Raw genomic sequence first — 25,113 nt, 5'->3', positions numbered from 1 at the left:
AGGGGCTGATATAGCTATAATGAAGAGTGGCTACTCCTGAGGAAGAGATCCATAAGGCTGGATTTGAAGAATAAGTAGGAGTTAACTAGGCGATGATGAGGGCATGGGCTAAGAGCATACCAAGAAGAGGGAGAGTCCAGCGCAAAGGTCCTGAGGTAGGCAAAGGAACAAATAAGTTTGAGGACCTGAAAAGCCACTAGGAGGGCTGGGATGCTCAAGGGTGGGGTGTAGTGGAGGGGAAGGCCCAAGAAGGAATGGGAAGGATAGGTGAAGGGCAGATATTACAAGTCTTAGAGGTCAAACTAAGAATATGGACCTTTATGGAAAATAACTGAAAGATTTTAAACAGAAAGTTCCGCAGTAATTCTGCCCCATTTGAATGGATCTCTGGTTACAATATGAACAACGAAAGACCAGTTAGCAGTCCTGTATTCCTCCAGCGTAAGGTATGGAGGAGTGGCTGGACTCAGTTACAGCACAAATGTACAAAGACATGAATGAATAACCTGAGTTTGTGGGGAATGAGTCAGTCATCTCCCATATACTGATGGCTCTATTGCTGAACTCCCTCATTCATTTAATAAATGCTGGATGCCCAGGTTAATCCCAGCTCAGGCCCTAAACCTGTCTGAGCTCAGGGATCCTCACACCTAAGACGATAAAACTTGACATCGGGGGTCAAGGCCTAAGAGAGGCAGGGCTCAGCTAGTACGAGGGACAGCGGCACAGTCCATTCTTCCGAAAAGATCCTCTCTGCTCGGCCCCTACCAACAGAACCCTTTCCTAGCTTGGCGAAGTCCTCTGAGTCAGGAACTCCACTCCCCACTCCCCTCCGTTGGCTGGAACTCCTGTCCCCTGCCTGAACCAGGGCGTATTCCCAAACTTGCCATCCAAGAAAGCTGAAGGGGTTAAGTTTCCAGCCGGGCTTTTGGGAGTTTACTTTGAGGAGTTTCTAACACAATGTTGGAACCTATCTGACCGAGAGGCAGTTGGGAAAGGCTCCAGCCTCTCCTCCGTCTCCCAAGTTCCCCGGTGCCTCCCCGATCACTGGAGCACAGGCACAGGGAATAAGCTGCTGCTGCTGCTAAGTCGCTTCAGTCGTGTCCGACTCTGTGAGACCCCATAGACGGCAGCCCACCAGGTTCCGCCGTCCCTGGGATATAAGCAGACGGAAGCAAATACCCACCAGCCGCTCCACAGTGGGTTGGGCAGGAGGGCGGAGCGGACTTCTGTGATGTCACACGACCACGCCCCTCTGGAGGACGTTGCGCCTGCGCCAGAGCGGCTGCCTCGCTCCCGGAAGTGGAGGGTCTGCACGGAAAGCGCTGCTGGGTCTGGGTACCCGGAGGCAGAAGCGCTCTCGGAGCTCGCTCGTCGGCCCCCGACCGCCATGTCGTCCTTCGACACCAACCCCTTCGCGGACCCAGTGGACGTAAACCCCTTCCAGGTAGAGCCCTCATCTTACAGCTCTGTCCAGTGCCCAAAGGCCGCCGCCCGGGCCTCTTTCGCCAGAGCCGGGAGACGTGGCGTAGGAGGGACGGGCTCTCTGCCCAATGGGAGAGCGGGCTTCGGAGGGTGTCCTATCGTTGCGCCTGGGGGGCGGGACTAGCAGCAGGTGGAACAGCGGAGGGGGCGGGGCGGTGTACTCCTGGAAAAGGTGGGACTATCTAGCTCCCAGGAACGTAGCACTTCTAACTGGATACCGCTGGGGAAGGGGACTGGCGCAGACAGGATCGGGAAGACCCCAGCTTCAGGGAGAGAAGCGACTTCACCTGAGGGGAAAGTGTGACTACCACATCCCGCAGTCTTGGGGAGACGCTAGCCTTGAGTCACTTGAGGAGAGAGGGTGACAGCAACATAATCAGGAGGTGGAAGACTCTAGAGGAATGGAGAAATGTGAGAAAATCCCAAGACCATCCCCCGCAACACACACACAGCCAACTAGTCTATAAGGTATAGGAGAGCCCTTGAGATTTGTCAGAAAGGGAAGGCTGGTAACCCAAGTTGAAATATGGCCTTGATAACAATTTTACACCTTGGCCATGGATCTAGTTTGGACTGGGCTCTGGCTAGATGAGAGAGCCCAGGGTAGAGAGGGAGGAGAAGTGAGGAGCCTCTGAGGGACTTGAAGTGCAAGGAATGTTGGTCCGATGGACCTTTGTGTGGTGGCAGGGTAGATGAGATGCACTGATCTATGAGCTGGCCTGACCTTTTAACAACTGCCCAAGGAAGAAGAGATTCCTATTAAAAGCCAAGACCTTCCCTCCTTTGAGCTAAGAGCATAGGGGTATTCTTCTCCGTGATGGAGGTTTGGGACTCCTTTAAACTCCAAAGCTCCAGTGCCTCTTGTTTTGTGTAAGCCTCTAGGGAAGCTTGCTTGTGCTGACTAGTGATTTATGAGCCCCGAGCTTTCTGCTTTGTCAGGATGTCACCAGGCCTGTGAACTCTTCCTGCTTGTTCTTTATTTTGGTCATTGGCAACTTTAAAGTTTCCTGCAGGTGTAGGGGAAGTCCTTGGAGGGGGTTCTTCCTGCAGGACACAGCATGAGCTTTTCCACCTTGAATCCTTTCTTTGTAGGGTCAGAATAAACACAAAGGAGACTAGAATGAATGTCGGGGAGTGAATATTTTACCTCTCTGTCTTGGTTTTAAGGTGACTTAGCCAGTGGGAGCCCTGGAGGCAAATTTTGATAGCTTGGTAACATCAGGGAATTCCTAACATTCCTCTAGTAGCTTCCTGCTTCTTGACAGAACTGTTTGGAGGACCTTATCTTTTATGTAATGCAGTAATCTCTATTTGAGTAAAGAAAGAACATTTGCATTTTTTTTTTCTGTGCCATTGTCTTCAGAGAACTGTTTTGCTTTAGTTATAAAAGTGCTGTATGATACTGGAATTTGAGTTTTCGTGAGGCTCTAGAAGCCTTTTGGTATGTGTGCTGTGTAATGATGTGCCTTTTTCTTTCTTTTTTTGTACTGTCAGAATCAAATCAAATGTCTGCCACTATCTGACAGAGGCAGTCAGATGTCCAAAGATGCAGAGAGCTTGTCCTCAGTGCTAGCAGTGGGCTAGATAATTGGCCTAAATTTTGCCCTGTATTAATAGCAGCTTGAAAGTCTTAAACCACATCTCCAACTCCAGAAATGATTGTGCAAACTGTGGTAGAAGTAACTTCTGCATTGAAGCAAGATAGTCTGTCCATCGGGCAGCCCCAGGATATGGCAGGACAGGAACCAGCTGTGGTCCTGTAAAGAGTAACATCTGGTGGGGAAGCCTGTGGGGGAAGGCGAGAGCCAGTTGGCTGCGATTCTGCTCCTGCTGACTCTGGGCTGGGTTTTTCCTCTTGGCGCACAGCTGTGTGGGGAGAAGGAGCTTTGGGTGTGAGGCCCCCAAACTTCTTTTCCTGGAGAGCTGCCCTCCCTCTCCTTGTGATGGTGGTTTCTGCTTCTCTAACTGCCAGGGCTAGGACACTGGGAAGGCACAGCCCTTGAGGGGCTGGGTGTGAGCCCAGCTTCATTTACTTAGGGTGTTGGCACAGAGCTCAGAAGAGAGAAGGTGGAGAGGCTATAGACTCAGAAACTGTCGCACCTAACTGGCCTGCAGAAGTCTTTTTTTTTTTCCCCCTTCTTTCCATGGTGGTTTACGAAAATATACTTGGTGTTCAGAGTTCCACGTTGGATTTTTAGAGCTGGGAACATCCTCAGAAATTTCTTCTAACCCTTTCGGTTTAGAGATGAGAAACCAAGAACACAGTGAGGATGGGACATGCCAGAGTCACTAGCTAATTGAAGCAGGAAGGGACTCAGATCTGGGCCTTCTTCTCTGGATAGTGCTGTTCTAAAGATTTTAAACTGCCTTGGCAGTTACTTAGGCCTGCTAAGGAAAGAATGTAACATCATCACCACTGTTACCATTCTTAAAATGAGAGTACTGGTAAGGGTGAAAGTAACAAATTATGTGAGCTTTATTTGTTGTTTTTCAGTGTGTGGGGCTGGAATAATATGGATTGTATTGTGCTTTTTTTTTTTTTTAAGATTTGTTTATTTTTGGTTGTGCTGGGTCTTTACTGCTGTGCGTCGGCTACTCTTTGTAGCTGTGTGTGGGCTTTTCATTGTGGTGGCTTCTCTTGTTGAGGAGCACGGATTCTAGAGCACAGACTCAATAGTTGCTCGACACGTGGGCCTGGTTGCCTTGTGGCATGTGGTATCTTCCAGATCCAGGGGTTGAATCCTTGTCCTATGCACGGGCAGGTGGGCTCTTCCCCACTGAGCCACCAGGGAACCTCTTGTATTGTGCTAGATGATATTTTAATATAGCATGTTTTCTGAGTAATGCCAGTCCTGAAAGGTGCTCAGGGTTCTGTAGTCAAATAGAGTCAGGAATCATTTTCTTGAAGATTGACCAGGCTTGTTCATTTGTTAAAGGCTCCAAGAAATCCTGCAGTAAAGATATTTGCTCAACTTTGTTTGATCCAGCCTTTCTCAGAGTTTTGCTGCCATGGAATCCTTCTTCTAACTCTTGCAGTATCCCCTGAAGCTCCTGGTGTGCTTTTAGGTTGACTTCCTTATGCATGTTTTTTATCTGCGCTCTATTCCATCCCCACCTGAACTGTGGCTGTGGGCTTTTATGACCTCCTCCTTGTGTACGGTTATAGTGGGATTATTAGAAAACTTCCTGCCGAGTCAGACTGTTAAGTGGAAAGTTGTCACAAGAGTGCAGCAGAGGTTTTTTACCAAACTCCTAGGAGGAAGCAGGAAAGTGCAAGCCGAGAGTGGCTGGTTTCCCAACCTCCCCTGGCACTCCCTAATCCCTCTGTGCATTATGGTGCATCTGCTGTGTACCATCTGGGTATGCAGGTCCTGCTTTCTACTGATTCCAGCATGTCTGTTCCCCAAAGTTTCTCAGTCTGTCAGGTGATGAAGAGGTTGAGGGCTCCAGATAGGCATTGTCCTCCCCATTTTCTCTTTCAGTAATCCACTGAAAAACAGTGGACCCCAGCAAATGCCTGGGCTGCTTTGCTGCTTGGTGTTTCTGTTAGGTTACCCAGGCAATCGACATTGATCTGGGAGTGGACTAGTTGGTGGTTCCAAACAGAGAAAACCTTTCAGCGTTCCTGAGTCGCCAAATCACACCATATCACTTTCACACGTTGTCTCCTTGCAGTTAAAAGATAATCTTGGTGGTATGGCTGCTTCCCAAGGATTTAAGACATTTCTCTCCTGTGGGAGGAGAAAGTGGTGGCAGAAACGTGATTTGGGCGTGAACAGTCACATGAAGTTCCCTGCATAGACACTGAGGGCTTTGTCACTTCCCCGAGAGGATGGACTTCAGTTTGACTGTAGCTTTGGGAATTCTCAGAACCCCTAGTTGGACCTGGTAGAAGTTTCCTGAGGAACAGGAGCATTGTCTCAAGAAATTTGAAAATGGCAAGGTTCATACAGTTTAACTGACTCCAGGCAGCTGCCCAGGTGGGGGAGGGATTTTTGCCAGGTCTTGGGTACCTGGAGGTACTCTGGGTGTTAGAAAGCCCTTGACCAACGATACAGCTGAACTTTGACCCTACATGTCTATTAAGTTTTCTTTGGAGCCACTTGGAGTAGGACAATCCTGGGTTCAGAGAAACGGTAATATTTAACCAGGACAAACAAGGGGTACTTGCTGCTGATCCAGAGAAGAGTGCCATGCACATTAATTCACAAAGTGTGACCCTTCCAGCAGTGCTCCTATGAGATGCTGACACGTTCATGCACATCACTGAGCCACTGCTGCTCCAAGGGCCTGTGCAGGAGACCAGGATACATGGGCACGTGGCCTGCTAGAGCCTCTAATCTGACAGGAGAGCTAAGAAATGCTCACTGATCATGACAACATGCCCTGGCATGATAAGGGCAGTCAAAACTTGCCAGAAGGGCCTGTGAGGGATCTGAGGGAGAATGGAGCAGAGTCCTATGGTAGGAGGTCCTGAGAGCGGAAAGCCAGTGGTATGAGAGGGTACTCCAGGTGAAGGAGCATCAACTTAAGTCACTTTCGCACACTCTCAGCTCCATGCCCCCAGGCACTGCCTCACTCTTGTGGACTCTCTGGGATCTGTGGGCCCATGATGGGTCTGCTGCTTGTGGTGCACCAGCTTGTCTGACCAGTCTCTCTGGAAGTTCTCTCTGTCCTTGGCCTCTTTACACTGGTAACTCTCACCTCCTTCTGCCTGTTTTCTCTTCCTGTCTCCTGCATTTTGGGGTGTCCTAGAGTTCTGTCCTTGACTTTGTTCTCAGTGTGTACCTCTCCGAGTAAGTCCTCCCACTTTCATGGCTTCAGAGTAGCATCCACATTCCAGTGGTCTCAGATCTAGAGCTCTAGCCCTCACCTTCTCCTGAGCTCCAAACCAGTATTTCCAGCTCTTACCTGGACATTTCCACCCATTCCACCCAGATGCATTTTATCAATCTCTCTGATGTGAATCAGTACCTTCCCAGATCTTCTCCCTGCTCCCACACACCCACTCCTGAAAATCCTTTTTCTCTTCTCCCATGACCGCCTGTCTTGCTCAGTGGTGGCACTGTTTGCTGGCCCCCGAGCTGGCAGCCTCAGTCACTCCACTCCTTCCCTTCTCTTCCCCTCCTCTGTGTTCTTGTCCTGCAGTAACTCGATACCCTGACCATCCCTTGGAGTGGCCAAGCCTGTAGCATCTACCTTAGGAGGGTCTCTGGAGCCCGTTCCCTCTTCTCCATCCCGTGTCATCCCTTAGCTCAGGCCTCACTATCACCCATGTGGACTCTGTGTCCCAGGCAGTCTTCCTGCCATCCTCCTTCCCTGACCATTGCGCTCTCCTCACTGCTGGCAGAGATGATCACTGTTCACAATCTCTGAGGGCTTCCCAGGTGGCGCAGTGGTAAAAATCCACCTGCCAGTTTAGGAAACGCAAGAGATACAGGTTCAATCCCAGGGTTGGGTAGATCCCTCGGAGAAGGAAATAGCAACCCACATGGACAGAGGAGCCTGGTGGGCTCCAGCCCATGGGGTCGCAAGGAGTTGGATATGACTAAGCACACAAGCTTTGCACAATCTCTTGTTGCCCCCATTGCCACAGCCTGCAGTCTGGCCCAGCCATCTTCAGTCTGGGTCCCTGGTGCTCCTCGCTTTGTATATACGCTTTGCTCTACAGTCTCCTGATCCTTCTCGCTGAATGTATGCAAGATCTTTTTAAAGATCCCATGTCTTTGCAAATGCTGTTCTCCTCTCCCTCTTGAGTGCTTGCTTAATTTCTTTCCTCTCTCGAGTTCCAGCTCAGTTGCCACCTCAGAGAAGCCTTCCCTGAGTCTCCGGGCAGCCTCTTCACTCCCTCCTCTGCGAGCCCATTGCACTTGCCCTTGTTCAGCACTGGTCACATGCTGTCACTTCTTGCCCTGGCTTCTGTTGTGTTCTCTGTGCTATTTGCTTCTTGAGGGCAGGAACCAACGCCTTTTCTTGGTGCCCTCACCCTGCGCTGGTGTGAAATGGTTTGTGTAGGGAGTAGACAGACCAAGGTGGAAGGAGAGGGCAGGGGGCTCCATTTGATGGAGGACAGACTGCGCCTAGAGTAAAGCCGGTGCCAGGTCATGGAGCGCCTCGACGCCAGGCCAAGGACTGGGACTCTGTTTTCTGGGAGCCTCTGTATATCACTGCTGTGGCAGGGAGGGAGGCCCCAAGGTGAACCTTGCTCATTTGATGGGTTCTCAGGCTCTCTTGTTAAAAAAGAACTGTGTATGTATTTGTTTAACATAAACATAACATAATCACATTATAGAAAATTGGGAAAACAAAATAAACCATCCCTGTTTCTACCAGTGTTTTTCAGCCATTGTTGGTTTGATGTGTTTTCTGTTATGAGTACTTCTGACAGAATCGTCATTTGATACTCGTATAACCGAGCTTTCTGTATTGCTGCCCTGTGTTCATAACTGTGATTTTTACTGACTAGGCCATTGAGGGGATGTGCACCGAAATGTACTTGAGCTCACTGTCGCTGGATATTTAAGTTGTTCCCTGCTTTTTTCCCCCCTGTTGTAAATACCAGTGTAGTGAATACTTTTGCAGATACAGATTTTCACATGTTTTTGTCATGTTTCCTTTGCATGGCTTCTCAGGCTGTAGCTCAGAGAAACCAAGGTTAACCATGGCGCCTTGTTCGCCTGGGACCCAACCAGCCAACCTGGGGATGACCGCTCCTTCTTGTTCTGTGACACACATCCTTGTCACTAAAGCAAACAGGACCTCACAGATGATCCAAAGAGGTGGTGACTCTTTGCCTCTCAGAGAGAGTGGCCAAGTTTTGTTTTTGTTTTTTAGTCTATGAGGTATTTATTTAACATGTTTATTCAAAGCCTGAAATAAACCTCACATTGGGAGCCTGGGTGGAATGGAGGGTGGGAAAGCAAGGAAAATTCGCAGTAAACTCGAGCACAGCCGAGACCTGGGAGATGCATGGAAAGGGGTTGCCAAACCGGTGAAAACAAGTATGTTTTTCAAGGCCCTTCCCTTCCAGCAGAACTCCAGCCCAGCTGTACTGCCTCGTTTTCTCAGTCCCTCACAGCCCAACTCCACCAAGTGCCCCCTGCCCCAGAGCGGTATGGCCTGAGCTTACTTGGCTGGGCCTGCGCTCGCCTTCCTCCCCTCCCTTTGGAGCCGAGCCATCCTCCGAGCCCGCCCGGCCTCCTCTCCCCTGCTGTTGTCACTCGTGCTGTGTGCACTTGTCTCAGCTCCCAGACTGTGGTCTCCTGAAGGGTAGGAGCTGTACCCTGTTCCTCTTGGTGTGTCCCTCACCCTATGTGTGACTGCTCGCTGCATGAAAGGAACTGAGATCAGGAGCGTTCTCCTTGTTGTAAACTCAGTCAAGGGCATGAGCCGGTTGAGTCCTTTGGGCACTGAGAGGGTATCAGCTTACTTCTTGGTAGGTGAGACTTAGCTCTCACCATGCTTTTAAATGCTTGACCCACTTACGAGCTGGCTGATGCTTGGTGAGTGGGAAGGAAGATTGCTGCCATTGACTTATTTGTGACTTGAGGGGAAAGCTGAGGGTCCTCATTCAGGCCAGTCAGTGTGGTCCTTACTCACAAGATTCTCTGCCAGTGTCCTTCCAAGGGTGTTCTCCCAGAAGGACTGCTCTGAAGTTCAGGAACAAACAGCCGAGCAGACCCAGTCGTCCTGGTTGGCCCCTCAACCCCATGTTGACTGAGCACCTTCCGTTGGTCATCCCCTGAGCCAGGCTTTGGGGAGACTCTGCCCACGCAGGTTTACCACTTGTGTTTTTGGAGAAAGATAGACTTGGATTCAAAATTGGGCTCAACCACTACAGTCCCTGAGGTCTTGGATGAATTACTTCTACTCTCTGAGCTGGGCCTTTCTTCATCCTCATACTCCTCCTTCACAGGGTGGTTGTAAGGTTGAATGACGAAGTGGGTTGTAGCTTTTCTAAGCCAGGGCTTTTCAGCTGAGCCACAGAACACAGACACTGACTGGAACTACTGTTTTCTCCATTTTCCCAAGGATGGAACATCACTAGGACTGTTCTAATGCACAGGAAAGAAGGCAGGTCATTGCAGACAGTGGATGGCTTGGGGCAGTGGGGCTTGACTCTCTCGAGGAACCAGGTTAAGAAAGGCTGGTAGAACCTTTTTTTCTGGTGGTGTGACACAGTGGCCAGTTCTGGGATGACTAGCAGTAGCATCACTGTGTGATGAGCCTGCACATGGTAGACACTCTGTACGCATCAGCTCCCTTGTCTGTCCCTCCTCCCTCGCTCTCTCACTGGGCCTCAGCTTCTCTTGAAACCACACACATCTGTCAGAAAGTGCCTAGGTCTCCTCAGGTGGAAAGCACCCCTGTCTCCCAGAGTGTTCCAGGCTCCTTTCCCCAGGCAGAGTCCTTCTAGGCCCTGGGGCTGCCGCTCTGATGCAGGTGGCCCTCCCGTTCTCTGTGCCTTGGCACTTGGACAGCACCTCATAGAGAAAGCAGGGAAGGGCCGTCAGCCTGCAGTCCTTATTCCAGACATTACCTTGAGCTTTTCTGCCTGCATCACGCCCTCCACCAAGCACTAGGAGCCAGAAGTATGAACTAGATACAGAGGCACCTGACTGCAGTTTACAGCCCGCTAGAGGAAACAGGATTTGTTTGTGGGGAGCCTGATTAGGGGCCCAGGGCCAAGTCCTTAAGACTGTTGAGAAAAGAAGAGGGGTCAGTTTGGACAGGGTGATCAGTCCCCCCACCCCCCAGAATCCTCTTGGTAAGAAAATGACATCTCTTCACAGGTATGGAGGCTGCCTATTAAAGGTGTACACCTCAGCCAGGCGGGTATGCTGGCTCCTGACACTGCTACCAGGGCCGTCCCTCTGCCTTTGTCCCGTAGTGATAGACTTGAGTAACCCGTCCCTTGGATGGTGGATCTGATTTCAGTGACTTCAGCTCACTTACTGTGCTGTGACTTGATGTCTGCGGAGTCTGAAAGGGGAACAGATACTGAACCCTAGATCTTTCTTGCAGGAAGCCAGCCCAGTAATTCTGGGAGAAATCTGCTAGTCGTTCAGCCAACAAAAAACCTCAAGGCCAGTTCCTCCAACTGGCCTTTCGAGCCTCACCTTGTCATTTTGTCCAAATTGCAGGAGCCACCTGGCAAGGATGGTGTCCAGCAGAAAGGACACGGCCACATTGCCTGAGGAGACTGGGTGGGGTGTGGAGGAGACAGGAAGTGGGTTGAGGCAGTGTGTCGAGCTCTGGGCCAGGCCCTGGGGCCCTGCAAACAGAGGCTTGCCCTCAAGGGGCTGATGGCCTCAGTGGGAAGATGACAGAATGTGTGAAAGAGACACATTCAGGGACTTCCCTGGTGGTCCAGTGGCTAAGACTCTGCACTCCCAGTGCAGAGAGCCTGGATTCGATCCCTGGTCAGGGAACTAGATCCCACATGCCGCAACTAAAGATCCCACGTGCCACAACTGAGATCCGGCGCAGCCAAATAAATAAATAAATATTTAAAAAAAGAAAAGAGAGAAAGAGGCATGTTTAGCGCTGACCCTTGGCTCTATAAATGTTCAGATAAGGGAGCCAGTCCTGCAGGGTGGCAAATATCCATTTCTACGTCTGAAAATTGAGGGCTGGCTCTCTGAGAGTGTCTACCGTGAATACTGTGTTTAAGAATCCAATCTGTGGAGGCTTGCTGCTGGAGGGGAAGCTGGGAAAGAAGGCCAGGAGCATGTGGATGAGCCGTGAGGGACTAGGGGTGAGGTATGCTGACAGGAGCCTCAGTGAGGCCTTGTAACAGGGCCTTGGCAGAGTCTGGGGGCAGCTGTTTCTCCCAGAGGCATCTCTGTTGGGCTGGACCTGAGCCCTGTACCTGTTCTGTATGGGGAGGGGAAGGGAGTAAGAGTGTGCAGGAGCTGTGTTAGGCGCCCAGCGCGGCCCCAGGCCAGCACCGATGGAAAGGATGGCAGGGAGCCCTGTGTGAGGCCCTCAGCCTGAAAGGTTGGCCTCTGGGAAAGGGAAGGTTGAAAACTTGGGGAAAGGCTGTGTTCTGAGGACATTTTTGCATTTTTTGAAAAGAATTTGAGGAAAAAAAAAATCCCAAAACATTTTCTTGGCGTTTCAGCTGAGTTCTTCGTATCTGTATTCCTCACAAGTGTGCATGATTTAATAAAATCAGCACTGGCAGCCAGCAGCACGTTTTTGTTCCAGAACCTTAAATTGTCCTTTAGAAAATGAGAGGAATAAATGCTTTCTGTAAAATAATAAAAATAACAAAACACTATAGAAAGGTTATAAAGTGAAAAGTATCCATTCATACCACCTTCGGAGAAGACAATGGCACCCTACTCCAGTACTCTTGCCTGGAAAATCCCATGGATGGAGGAGCCTGGTAGGCTGCAGTTCATGGGGTTGCTAGGAGTTGGACACAACTGAGCGACTTCGCTTTCACTTTTCACTTTCATGCATTGGAGAAGGCAATGGCAACCCACTCCAGTGTTCTTGCCTGGAGAATCCCAGTGTCCGGGGAGCCTGGTGGGCTGCCATCTGTGGGGTCGCACAGAGTCGGACATGACTGAAGCAACTTAGCAGCAGCAGCAGCAGCATACCACCTTATTTACCCACCCTCCCCCACCCACTTCCTCCACCAAAAAAACAAACCCTCCCTGAAAGTAAATACTTTAAACCAGTTTATTTTACTTTATTTTTTAAAAACATTTTTAATTTTGTTACAGAGTTAAACTCAAGACACGTTGACTTCACAGGAAATCCACTGAGAAATGTTTTTCTAGGCTGAATACCTGTTTCCCCTTAGTCTTCCCTAACAGAGCATGTACACGTTAATTACTGTCATTTTATAATCACTGCTGGCCCACCCCACGTAAACTGTGTGTGTGGTATTCTGAATGTTCTTAGTTATACCCTAAATTTCACTAACTGCAGAAGATTTTCTGAGATAACCTGTCACTTGAATTCTTTGGCTACTTTTGAGAGTGAAGTCCAAAGAACTCTTAAGTGAGTCTCCTCTAGGAGGTGGGGGTTATTTTATAGGTGTTAGCAGTTGGCACCTGGGCTGTGCTGATCCCATCTGGCATCTCTGGGAGACCACCTGTAAAACCATGGAATCATTTGATTCAACAGTCAACCAAGTGACTCAAAACTGAAAGTTAAATTTAAAGAAAAAAGTAATTTAGAGGAAAAAAGGCAATCAAGGCAATCCTAGAGGAACTCATTCTAAGCAGTCAATCAATGTGTGTGTGTGTGTGTGTGTGTGTGTCCGTGTCCAAGGCACACCAGATCCATTCAGTGCAGGCTGGTGGGTCCCAGATGACTCCCCTTTCTAGGAGACAGTGATCTGAGGGAGCTGAATCTGGCAAGGGGCCAGCACCAGTAAAGAGCAGCCATAAAATGATAAAGTGCTGGGGACATTTATATTCAACCCCACTCTAGTCAAACCTACAGGTTCCAGAATTCTCTGATGGTTCAGTGATTAGGACTCAGTGCTCTCACTGCCAAGGGCCAGAGTTCAATCCCTGGTCAAGGATCTAAGATTCCACAAGCTGTGTGTTACAGTTTTTTTTTTAAGCAAAAAAACCCAAAAAACAAAAAAAAACCCTGCTGGTTCACTTGGGTCCCACATAGCAATCAGGTCCAGTCAGAAGCAGACTGTAACCTAGCAGGTAGACTTTCCCACTTGCTAACACATCCTTTCACTTTGTTTTACTTCAGGCTGTATACTGCAGCCATGAAATTAAAAGATGCTTACCCCTTGGAAGGTTATGACCAACCTAGATAGCATATTTAAAAGCAGAGACATTACTTTGCCAACAAAGGTCCGTCTAGTTAAGGCTATGGTTTTTCCGGTGGTCATGTATGGATGTGAGAGTTGGACGGTGAAGAAAGCTGAGCGCCAAAGAATTGATGCTTTTGAACTGTGGTGTTGGAGAAGACTCTTGAGAGTCCCTTGGACTGCAAGGAGATCCAATCAATCCATCCTAAAAGAGATCAATCCTGGGTGTTCATTGGAAGGTCTGATGTTGAAGCTGAAACTCCAATACTTTGGCCACCTCATGCGAAGAGTTGACTCACTGGAAAAGACCCTAATGCTGGGAAGGATTGGGGGCAGGAGGAGAAGGGGACGACAGAGGATGAGATGGCTGGATGGCATCACCGACTCGGTGGACATGGGTTTGGGTAAACTCCGGGAGTTGGTGTTGGACAGGGAGGCCTGGCGTGCTGCGATTCATGGGGTCGTAAAGAGTCGGACTCGACTGAGCAACTGAACTGAACTGTATACTGCTTGGACCAGTTTTCAGGCTAAACCATTTTAAATCTCCTTTCTTGTTTGAAGGGCCACGCTGCATGGCTTAGGGAATCTTAGTTCCTCAACCAGGGATTGAACATAGCCCCAGCAATGAAAGTGCCAAGTCCCAGCCATTGGTCCACCAGGAAATTCCCTAACCATTTTGAATTTCTCAAGGGCACCAAAGGGAATACCTGTGGTGTCTTTTCCTGGGCCTCAGAATGTAAACCTTGCTCTGGATCTCTTCTGGCAAGTCATCTGGGCTGAAGCCCTCCTTTTCCAGCAAGGGGGAAATGCCTGCAGCTGTGGTATGGCAGGGGCTTGGCACAGGAGCCTTCAGGAGAGGCTCTCTAGGACTCTAGGAAGGGCCGTCAACAGCCTTACTTCAGCCAAGTATCCCCGGGAGGGGCCTAGAGACGGTGATCTCCCTCCCCATTACCAAGACTCTCCTTTTTCCCCAGCACCTGATGACTCTTTTTTCACCTTCTCAGGATCCCTCTGTGACCCAGCTGACCAATGCCCCACAAGGAGGCCTGGCTGAATTCAACCCTTTCTCAGAGGTTGGTGGGCATGCCCTCTTTCTGAGTCCCTGGGTCCTCTGGGTGATGCTGGCGTCTCTGGGTAAGGAGACTTGGCAGAGACAGAGAAGTTCTGTTCCTCAAAGGGACAGTCCTAATGTGAACTCAGGGTGGTGGGGTACGGAAGAGGAACCCATCCATTCTCCCCTCGGGATCCATGATCTGGGCCCCTCCCGGAAGAGGAGGGCCAGGCAGTGTTGGGAAGGTCTGGATCCAGGGTCCTGGGTTAGGCCTCACATTGCCCAGAACCTGAGGCTTGTTGGCCACGAAGCTGCAGAGGCAGGCCCGGAGGGAGCGCCCCTCACAGGCAAGGGCGCGTCACTCACCTGGCTCTGGGTCTGTCCCCACATGGCCGACTGGGGGAGGCCCACTCACCTCCCCACCCTGCTCTGCCCTACGCAGACAAATGCAGCGACGACGGTTCCTGTCACACACACGCCTGGGCCCTCGCAGCCGGCGGTTCTCCAACCCTCAGTGGAGCCCACCCAGCCAACCCCCCAGGTACCGTTGACAAGATCCCTTTGGCCTCTCCTTTCCAGAAAGGGACACAGCCAGACTGGTAGCTGAGCCCTGAGATTGAGGAGGGGGCAGAGGGCTTTCATCCCGGGCTCCCCTTCCAGGGCCCTCTGGGTCATCTCCTGGGAGCTGGTCGCTTGCAGGTGGAGGGTCTGCTCTACCAACCTGTATCCTCTCCCCCAACCCCGTGATCACCACCCAAAGTAAGCTCTAATCACCAGGCCAGGCTCCTTGGTGGCAGGAAGAGCATTTACCCCTATTGTGTCCTTCCAGATCCTCCTCGGGCCTTTGGTTTGTTCTCTCTTCCCCAGGGCCCAGAATCTCTCTCCCGCTCACTCTCCCTTTTTTTTTAACCTCATTTATTCCTGCCTGCCTTCCTGTTTTCCTCTGTCCCTCCACCAGTACTCTGAGCTCTGTGTGCTTTGTGCCCGGCACTCCCCTCCAGGCCTCCCAGCCCCACCCCACGCTCCTTGTGGCCCCCTGGTGAGCGTGGCCCACAGTGGAGTTGTGTGTTGCAGCTCCTGCTTAGACAGGCCAGCAGGTTCCTGCCTACCAGATTCCTGGCAGTGAGCGAGCTCTCAGAGAGGCAGATGCTGCTAGGAGGAGATAGTATTCTCAGAGACAGCTACCTGCGAAACCTGCCGAAGGTACGCGAAGAGTAGATGAGCACGAGGGAGGGCAAGGTACCCGGAGCCCACCCAAGCTGGGCTGTGGGCTCCAGTGGGCCCCAGGCTGCTCCTGTCGTCTGACTGGACTTCCTCTGAGTGTGTGGCCCCTGCCCGGGCCCCTGGGCCCCACCCTTGGCCCTAGAACCCTGTGGAGGTGAGGCAAGACTTAGAGGCAAGAGTGACTTCTGTCCAGCTGGGTGGTGGGCTGTAGGGACCTGGGCCTACTCAACTGAAGTTGCAGACTTGGGAAGAGGAGGCTGAGACCCCAGTGTGGTCTAGTGTGATCAATTCTGGTCCTGCTTCTGCCCCCACTGCCTGAAATTTACCTCCTGGAACTTGCCTGGCCGTCCAATGGTTAAGACTCCACACTTCCACTGTAGGAGGCATGGGTTCAATCCCTGGCCTGGGAACCAAGACTCACCCCTCACCGACCCCGCCCCACTCCCCCCACCCCCACCCCCCGCCAAAAAAAAAAATTTACCTTCTGAAGGCAGCCTTAACTCTTTGGAGAACTCCTTTTAGAGAGAGAGGGAGAAGGTGTGTGTGTTGCATGTGCTGACACGTGCATGCACAGGTATGCCTGCCTTGTTATTCTATGAGATGACCAGTTTGATACCTGTTCCCTAAAGAGGAGGAACCGGGTCCCAACAAGGGGAGTAGGGCCCTAGGCTGGAACACCGCGCCCAAGCCCAGCTCTGTTCAGCCTCATGTATAGTCTCTTAGCACCTTCCCTGCTCGGCCTGGAGTGGGATAAAGCTTGGACTCTGCACATCATGAAAGCAAGGCCAAGCACAGCCAAGCCTAAAGGGCTGCTGGGTTGTACTGGGTCACAGTTCATTTGTACCTCTGGGCAGCTCCTGGGTGGGAGGGGAGTGCTTAAATATAGATCCCCGAGGCTCTGGGTGCACAAGGCTGCCCTCAAGTATCTCCCTTCCTCTCTCACTGCTGGCAGGTCTGCACTGTTGCCCCTTCACACACACACACGCACGCACACTCCATGTTCTTCAAATGAGGCTTGAGTCTCTGGCTTTCCGGCTGTAGGTTGGTCTCTTCTGAGGTCTTTTTCCCTTTGCTGTACCTCAAAAGTCACTTTGAACTTTGCCTGACTCCAATATGGGGATAGTTCCCGTCTCTCTCAAGCTGAGGGATGCAAGGGAGAGGAGAGGCCTGGTGATGGCTAAGGGGCCAGAGGTGGTGTGGAGGTGGTAGGGGGCAGGTCACCTTGGCCTCTCTATGGTGGTCTTGGGTACCCATGACATACTGGGCCTGGGACTGCCTCTGGGCCCTCCCTGCGTGGGGCAAGGCCTCTCTGGCTTCAGCTCAGACTGACACTGTCTCACTGTCTTTTGTGTCCGGCTGCCCTCCACCTCCTCTGCACCCTCCAGGCTGTGGCCTCTGCAGCCCAGGCAAGCCTGCTCCGGCAGCAGGAAGAACTGGACAGGAAAGCGGCAGAGCTGGAACGGAAGGAGCGGGAGCTTCAGAACACGGTGGCCAACTTACATGGTAGGGGAGGCCGTGCTGCCTGACTTAGGACTTCCCTGAGCCCGCTTGTTCCAGGGCAGCCTCAGAGCTTTGCTGAGCTTTGTCACGGCATTGTCCTGGGGAACGCCAAGTAAGGTGGAGGTCAGGAGACTTGCCGTGTGGTCCTAATGGATGTAGATTATTTCTGCACTCCTTCCCCGCTCTGGAGTTTACTTAGAGTGGGGGCCTTGGTCCTAGGATTCCTTACCCATGATGATGCCCCCTTGTGCTTATGCTCGGTTGTTAATAAAAGGAATCCCTTAGGCCATCGAGCTCTGTTTCCCAGTGCATCTGGGGTTCATTGTATTGGAGTGAGCTCAGGGGTGTTTGTGTCCCGTCACCCTTTCCACATCCCACTCCGTATCCATACACCCCTAGCCCCGTCTGCTGGCGCCCCCCGGGAGCCCTGCTTTGGCCCATGGACTGGGCCAGCACTTGTACCCCGCCACACTGCTACTAAGGCCGGGCTCACTTCCTCACCTCTTCCCACACAGTGAGAGAGAACAACTGGCCGCCCCTGCCTATGTGGTGCCCTGTCAAGCCCTGCTTCTATCAGGACTTCTCCACAGAGATCCCTGCCGACTACCAGCGGATATGCAAGATGCTCTACTATCTCTGGATGTGTGAGTCTTGCTTTTGCCCCTTCGAGCTCAGGGTGAAGTGGGCTGTGACTTGAGCATGCTGGCTATGTTCTGGTTGCTCCTCCTGGCGGGCTCCAGCCTCTCTCTGGGCTGGGCTGGGCTGGGCTGGGCTGAGGGATGCCTTCTGCCCACATAACTGGCCCTCCACAGTCTGCTCCCTATCCTGGGAACCTCCCCACAAGGCCCAGTCCAGACCCCATATCAGGTAGGGTGGGACTAGCTGGAGGCTTCAGAGTTCCTATAGAGCTCCCTGCATTGAATGACCATCCTTAGGGGAAGGCCTCTCCTCCCCACGGTCCCCTCGGTTCCTAGGAATGAGGAGTGAGGAGAGAAGACTTCTTGTAGCTCCGCTGGGGGCTGTCCACAACCAGGGGAGAGCCTGCTGAAAGACTTCATTCCCCAAAGCTCAGCCCTTGTATCTGTATCCGCCCCTCCACTGCCACGCCTCAGATACCTAGGCTGTCCCATCTTCTCGTAGGAACTTGGTTTGTTCCCTGGTTTTAAGGTCTCAGAACACCCTGCCTGTGTACAGACCAAGGTCCTGTAGTATTTCTGCAACTGCTCTCACAGTGTAGACCTCATTTCCTCTTCAGGGGATGGTTTGTCTCGGTGGGGAAGCCTTTGGTCGCCTTGGCACAAGCCTCTCTCTCTTCCCCCCTGTCCTTCCCCAGTGCATTCAGTGACTCTGTTTCTGAACCTGCTTGCCTGCCTGGCCTGGTTCTTAGTCGACACTTCCAGGGGAGTAGACTTCGGCCTCTCCATCCTGTGGCTTGTGATCTTCACCCCCTGTGCCTTCCTTTGTTGGTATCGACCCATCTATAAGGCTTTCAGGTGAGTGGGGCTGGGCAGGGGTGGGTATATGGCTGGCATCGGGTAGCAGGCCGAAGCCCATCAGCCCTGGGGCCCCCTCCCAGTCTTAGAGCAGAATGGAATGTTGGGGAAATTCACTTTCCCATACCCACCCTTAGTGAGAGCGGGCAGGGATCAGCAGCTGCTTTCTCTTCTGTTGTACCAGAGGTCTGCTCTGGGCCCTGTCCTTGGACCAGGCTCAGGAGACCCAGAGAGGAAATCAAGAGCCTTTCTTGCCTTCCCCCTGCTCCCAGTCTGTCTGGTTCAGTGGGATTTTAGCCCCTGGGGAGAGGCTGTGCTTCTGTGATAGCCAGGCAGAGTCTGATAAGAGTCAGATAAGCTCTCAATGGCTCTATCCCTCCATGCTCATGTCTGCCCCTCCCCCCACCTCCCCAGTAACCCTTGAGCCTCGATGAGCGCCAGTATTTGACTGGTTGCCCTAGAGTCAGTACTGTGGACATGAATGAATCCACTTCACAGACCCCTAGGGCTTTTGGAATTGAGACTAGGAACTCCTAGTTGAGCCCAGCATGGAGTGAGGAGAGAAAGGAGGAGAGACAGGGAGCCCAGCAGGTCCTGGGAAAGAGGGGGTGGAGCAGTGGCCAAACCCTCCCATGTACTCAGCAGGCAAAACCTGCACCCTCACTGTATTCTAGGATGGAAGTTCTCAAAACACCCGTTTTATCTGATGTTCCCTACTCCCTAGATGTCTTGTCTTCTGCCCAGGCCTACAGATTGATTCTTAAAGTTTTATTATCTTTATAACAGGCTTAGATTTTCTTGCCTGTTATGAAATGGAGATAACTTCAGGAAATGGACTGTTAGGTTTTTTACATTGTCCTTGGGGTGAGCAACTTTATTTATAAGCTCTTTAAGCAATCAAGCATTGACCCCTTAAATTGGAAGGCAGCGGAAGGCAAGCCCTTTTTGATTATGAGGGTGTCTGTGTGTCCCTGTCCTCATGGACAGTGTGGCTGACCCCTGGAGCCCTGTCTCCTCTGGCACCCTCCCTCCTGGCTCCTAGTGAGGAAGGTGTCCTGGCAAGTGAGACTGCTGAGGACTGAGCCCGAAGCTCTTGTGTGACTTCTCATTTCCCCCTCTCTCCACAGGTCTGACAACTCTTTCAGCTTCTTCGTGTTCTTCTTTGTATTTTTCTGTCAAATAGGGATCTACATCATCCAGTTGATCGGCATCCCTAGCCTGGGGGACAGGTGAGACGTGGGGCAGCACAGAGGGGATTAGGCCCTGTTCCCCTGCTCCCAGAAAGGCCCCACCGATGACCCATCTTCCACCATGGCTGGGAGAGGGGTGGTGGGTCAGCTGGGGTCTGCCTTCTTCCACTTCTTCCCCGGTAGCTACTCACTGTTCTGCCTTGCGCACCCCTCTCCGGAGTGTTGTGGATGGAGTTGGCCTGAATCCTTAGGCTCCCAGGGCTGTGTCCTGCACTGCAGGGCCCCCTCGTCCTTTTCTTCTGCCATGCCTTCCTAGAGGCTGCAGCTGCTCCCACAGGCCCCGGACAAGCCCCGAGGCTTGGGCGGCTGCCCATGGATGTCCTAGCCTTTACAAACTGTGAACTGTGACTTTTTCTGGAGGCCCTGTCACCTCAGGAGGTGGAGCCCTTGCCCCTCGTGGATCGGCTCCTTCGGGTTGCTCTCCTTGAGTATCCAGCTGCCTTGAGAGCCCTGGCTGCTGCAGTTCTCAGCTCAGAATTAGGTTCAAAAAGAAAAGCTGATGGCTGATGTTTTCCTTTCTGCTCCAGTGCACAGGGAACATTACAGAAAGGTCAGGCTGGCACTTGGCTGAAAGCCTGAGCCTGGAAGGGCTGCACTATTTTGGTCCCCGCCCTCCAGTGGAGCTGGCAGGTCCAGAGTGGCAGGGAGGGGTGACTCACCTCACCCTCACAGCCACTGCATGCTGCCTTCCTCCTCCCCTCTGCCTTCTTGCCTTGCTATTTCTAATCTGGCCCCTTTTCTCTTTAACTGGTGACCCAGTTTCATTACTCATTACCCTCAGTGAGATCCTGGTAAAAGACTGTGATTAATAACTGCTGTTTACACCCTGGACTGGGTCCTGCTCCGCCCCTCAGTGCCCTGCCTGGGTCTGCCTGGTTGAGCTCCGAGGCCTCCAGCCTCCCGGTGTCTTTCTCATCTCACCTCAGAACACCCACGATGGGGTGGATGTCCTCCTGCCTCCTTTTTTTGTTACTGACTATAAAATACACATAACGTAAAATCTGTCATTTTGTTTACCACTTAAACCACTTTGTATAATTCAGTGGCATTTAGTTCATTCACAGTGTCTGCAGACATAAGCACTGTCTAATTCTGTATCACACTGTGACATTTGTAGCACACTGTAAGGAAACTCCATGCCCATTAAGCAGTCACTCTTCATTGCCTCATTCACTGAGCCCCTAGCAACCATTAAACTGTTTCTGCTTCTCTGGATTTGCCTATTCTGGACATTTCATTTTAATGGAATCATATGTGGCTTTTTTTAAAAAATTATTTATTTATTTATTTATTTTTGACTGTGCTGGGTCTTCATTGCTGCGTGGGCTTTTCTCTAGTTGCAGCATGTGTGGGCTTATTGCAGTGGCTTCTCATTGCAGAGCATGGGCTCTGGGACACACGGGCTTCAGTAGATGTGGCACGTAGACTCTAGAACACGGTCTCAGTCGTTGTGGCGCACACGGGCTTAGTTGCTCCTTAGCGTGTGGAATCTTCCTGGAGCAGGGATTGAACCTGCGTCCCCTGCATTGGCAGGCAGATTGTTTACCACTGAACGTAACATTTGGCTTTTGGTGCCTGGCTTCTTTCACGTAGCATCATATTTTCAAGGTTCATGTTAGTACTTCATTATATTTTATGACTAAATAATATTCCATAGTTCTTGGAGATACTGCATGTTGTTTATCCACTCATCAGCTGATAGACATTTGGGTTTCCACCTTTTTGCTGTTGTGGATAGTGCTGCTATGAACATTTGCATATAGGTTTTTGAGTACCTGCTTTCAGTTCTTTAGGGTATGTATCCGAGGGTGGAATTGCTGGGTCATATGGTAATTCTATATATAATTTATTAAGGAACTGCCAAACTGTCCCACAGTAGCTGAACCATTTTATTTATTTATTTTTGGCTGTGCTGGGTCTTCATTGCTGCGGGCATTCTCTAGTTGGGCCAGCTGGGGCTACTCTCTAGTTACAGTGCATGGACTTCTCATTGCAGTGGCTATTTGTTGTGGAGCATGGGCTCTAGGACGCTCGGGCTTCAGTAGTTGTGGTGCATAGGTTTCGTTACTCCGCAGCATGTGAAATCTTCCTGGACCAGGGATTGAACCTGTGTCCTCTGGGTTGGCAGGTGGATTCTTAACCACTGGACCACCAGGGAAGTCCAGGCCAAACTATTTTACATTCTCAATAGCAGTGTATGAGGGTTCCAGTTCCTCCACATCCTCCCTAACACTTACTATTTTCCTTTCTTTTTTTCCCCTTTTTTCTTTTATAGCCAATCTAGAAGTGTGGTAACTCGTGATTTTGATTGCTCTTTCCTGAATAATTGTGATGTTGGCCATCTTTTATGAGCTTGCATATTTTCTTTGGAGAAATGTCTATTCAAATTGTTTTCTAATTTAGTATTTGGATTATCTGTTGTTGAATTCTTCATATATTCAGGATACTGCATAGCTGCTTGTCAGGTATATAATTTTTTCTCCTTTCTGTGTGTTATTTTTCACTCTTGATAATATCATTTGATGAACAAAGGTTCTTAATTGTAATGAGATCTAATAGTTTTAGTTCTTATTGTTGGGTTTGAGTTAGCTTTTCTATATGGTGGAAGTAGGGTGCACCTTCATTGTTTTTTTTTTTTCTTTTAATTTTTTAATGTATTTGTAATTGGAGGATAATTGCTTTACAATATTGTGTTAGTCACCTTCATTGTTTTGTATGTGAATATCTAGCTGTCCTGCACCATTTGTTGAAGAGGCCATTCTTCAACATTCAGTGGTTTTGGCACACTTGTCTAAAATCAGTTGATGATAAATATATAGATTTGTTTGTGGATGCTCAATTCTATTCCATTGATCTATAATATATGTCTATCCTGATGCCAGTACCTATAGCTTTTGATAGCTATAGCTTTGTATTAAGTTTTAATATCAGAAAATGTGAGGATGTCCCCTTTGTAGATGAGAACACTGGGGCTCAGGAAGGGGATGTGACTGGCTGGAGGCAGCGAGGCTGTCCCTGGGCCGCAGGGGGAGGAGCTGAGGTGAGAGGATGAATGAAGTGGGTTGGCCAGTGATCCTCCTTCTCAGAGGGAGGGCCCTCTGCAGTGAGCAGCCCTAGGCTTTCCATGTCCCCCTAAAGAGCTCTACCCAGCATTACTCCTAACTGTGAAAGCAGCAGCCACATCCTCCCTTCCAGGCCTCACATGGCCCATAGATTCCCTATGGGCATTATGGGGCCTGATGGCCTTTACAGAGGCCTGGCCTTACAGGCCAGGGTTTTTGGCCCACAGGGCTCTGTGCTGCCCAGGGATGCCCAGGTGGTGTTGAGCACACAGTGGCCACTTGGAGAAGAGCCCCTCACAGGGAGCTCTGGGGCCCAGTCCCACTGTGCTCTCCCCGGCCTCTTCCCCCTTTGCAGTGGTTGGATTGCAGCCCTGTCTACGATGAAGCACAACTTGGCTGTGTCGATCATCATGATGGTGGTGGCTGGCTTCTTCACCCTCTGTGCTGTGCTCTCGCTCTTCCTCCTGAAGCGGGTGAGTGCTGGGTGCTGGGCCAACTGCAAACCCAAGGAAGCCCCAGCCCCTGGGGTAGGCACCTCTCTCCTACCTTCTCCGTGGGGGGTGTTCACCACTACAGCAGTTGCGTCTCCTGGGTCCTCAGAGCTCCAGCAGCTTCCTCCAAGGCTCTGGGTGGGAGGTCAGACAGGCTGGGGTTCGTTGTGGCTGCCTTGGGCCCACGAGCTGGTGGCCCCCAGGCAGGTGGACTTTTCTCACCACAGCCTCTTTCTGCAGGTTCACTCCCTGTACCGCAGGACAGGGGCCAGCTTCCAGCAGGCCCAGGAGGAGTTTTCCCAGGGCATCTTCAGTAGCAGGACCTTCCGCAGTGCCGCCTCATCTGCTGCCCAAGGAGCATTCCAGGGGAATTAGTCCTCCTGACTCTCCTTCTGCCCTGGCCTTCTCTTTCACCTGCCTTCTGAGCTGCACTTTCCATGGGTGCCTTAAGCATTGGTTATGCCCAGCACAGACCTGGGGAGGGTCTTGCCGGTGGCTCTTCTTCCTCCCTCAGCACCAGCTCTCCCTTCCACCTGAGGAAAGGGGAGGGAGGGACAGGGACTTTTTTTTACACAAGAGAAAAAAAAAAAAGCTGCCTTTTCTTCTCTGGTGGTGGTTTGATAGGATTTTTTGTTTCTCTGGAAGCAGTGGGACTGAAGTTCTCTTCTTCCCATATACAGAAACACACATGCACTCACACACATACACACTTGGGGTCCTGGGCCCAACCACCTGGAGTTTTATTTCTGCTGGAGTCCTGAGATTCCACTCCTCCCCAGCAGGCCTGACCGGAATCTGGCTTCATGGACCCAGCCTGTGGCTTCCACAGTCCTGCCCTTCCCTCCTGCTCAGTCTCTGGGAGCCTCCTAAGGACTCCCCTTTAGATGAGTTGCAGTTTGGGCTCTGTTCCTCAGATCACTCTAAGGGTGAACTCGGGGCTTCCAGCCTCTGTCCTGCCTCATGTTTCTAACGAACAGTTTCCTAGCCCTTTAGGCCCCCTGCACCCTCCCGGTGTGGGCAGTACGCGGTGCCTTCTGGGGCCCTTCTTAAGCCCTTCTCTCTTTAGACTTACTGAATGTGCAATGGGGTTGGTTGGGATTTGGGGATGGAGAGGGATAGAGGACACTGACCCAAGTTGTCTTGCCCAGCCTTTGGCAGTCTTGTATTAGGGTGGGTCTGATTGTCCTGGTGTGGTTTGTTTGGCCCTATTTGTTTTGATTTCCTCTCTTTCTGAGGGACAGCTGCCCTTTAGCTTGGCCTCATACTCTTGCCCATCCCTGCCCCCCACCATCAGCAGTATCTAGCTTGTATGACTCTTAGGGAGGGCAAGGGGAATGCGTTCAGAACTTCATTCTTCAGGCCACCTTTTTGAGGGTTCCAGACTAATCCCCCAGGGTTCTCCCATACTCCCCAAGTAGAGTCTAGGTCACCTTCCACTAGTCCTGGAGATTCTTTCCCCAGGAGTTGTGTCACTCTGATGGGTGCTTAGGAGTTCAAGGTTAAAATCTGTATCCTGTCCTCCAGAGATGGTAGAAGTGGGTGGGTAGACTGAGGGGACTTCTCAAAAAGCTGGCCAACCCCGGGCACCTGGGGCCTACCCAGAGGCAGCCCTGAGGCTGCCAGCTGACACAGTCCCAGAGCCACTGAATGATGATGGCAGTGACCAAGGTTTTGTCAACTCCTTTCTGGTATTTTTTTCTCCATGTACAAATGTATATGTTATGTCTCAATTTTGTCCTTAAATAAAAACAAAAGACATTTTCAGACAA

The 25,113-nt window shown here is 51.1% G+C and overlaps 1 protein-coding gene across 4 annotated transcripts; it reads left to right on the top strand.

The window, feature by feature from the left end:
* Nucleotides 1-1,292: 1,292 nt before the first annotated feature.
* On the top strand, nucleotides 1,293-25,113 carry SCAMP2 (secretory carrier membrane protein 2). Of its 4 annotated transcripts, XM_081549483.1 has the most exons (10): nucleotides 1,293-1,447; nucleotides 14,278-14,346; nucleotides 14,767-14,865; nucleotides 15,399-15,527; nucleotides 16,934-17,051; nucleotides 17,564-17,692; nucleotides 18,382-18,541; nucleotides 19,669-19,770; nucleotides 23,209-23,326; nucleotides 23,585-25,113. In XM_081549483.1, exons 1-10 carry the CDS (start codon nucleotides 1,391-1,393, stop codon nucleotides 23,717-23,719), a joined length of 1,116 nt encoding a protein of 371 aa, XP_081405609.1. In that variant the 5' UTR covers nucleotides 1,293-1,390; the 3' UTR covers nucleotides 23,720-25,113. The 4 variants fall into 4 exon arrangements, with proteins under 4 accessions (XP_081405609.1, XP_081405610.1, XP_081405612.1 ...); XM_081549484.1 differs by lacking the exon at nucleotides 15,399-15,527; XM_081549486.1 differs by lacking the exon at nucleotides 15,399-15,527 and having other exon boundaries at nucleotides 16,934-17,063; nucleotides 17,570-17,692.

The sequence above is a fragment of the Giraffa tippelskirchi genome, chromosome 12 (genome assembly GCF_054371585.1).
Source record: "Giraffa tippelskirchi isolate mGirTip1 chromosome 12, T2T-mGirTip1v1.2.pri, whole genome shotgun sequence".
Lineage (NCBI taxonomy): Eukaryota > Metazoa > Chordata > Mammalia > Artiodactyla > Giraffidae > Giraffa > Giraffa tippelskirchi.
The sequence above is the reverse complement of the archived record's forward strand: the minus strand, read 5'-3'. Positions and strand labels throughout refer to the sequence as shown.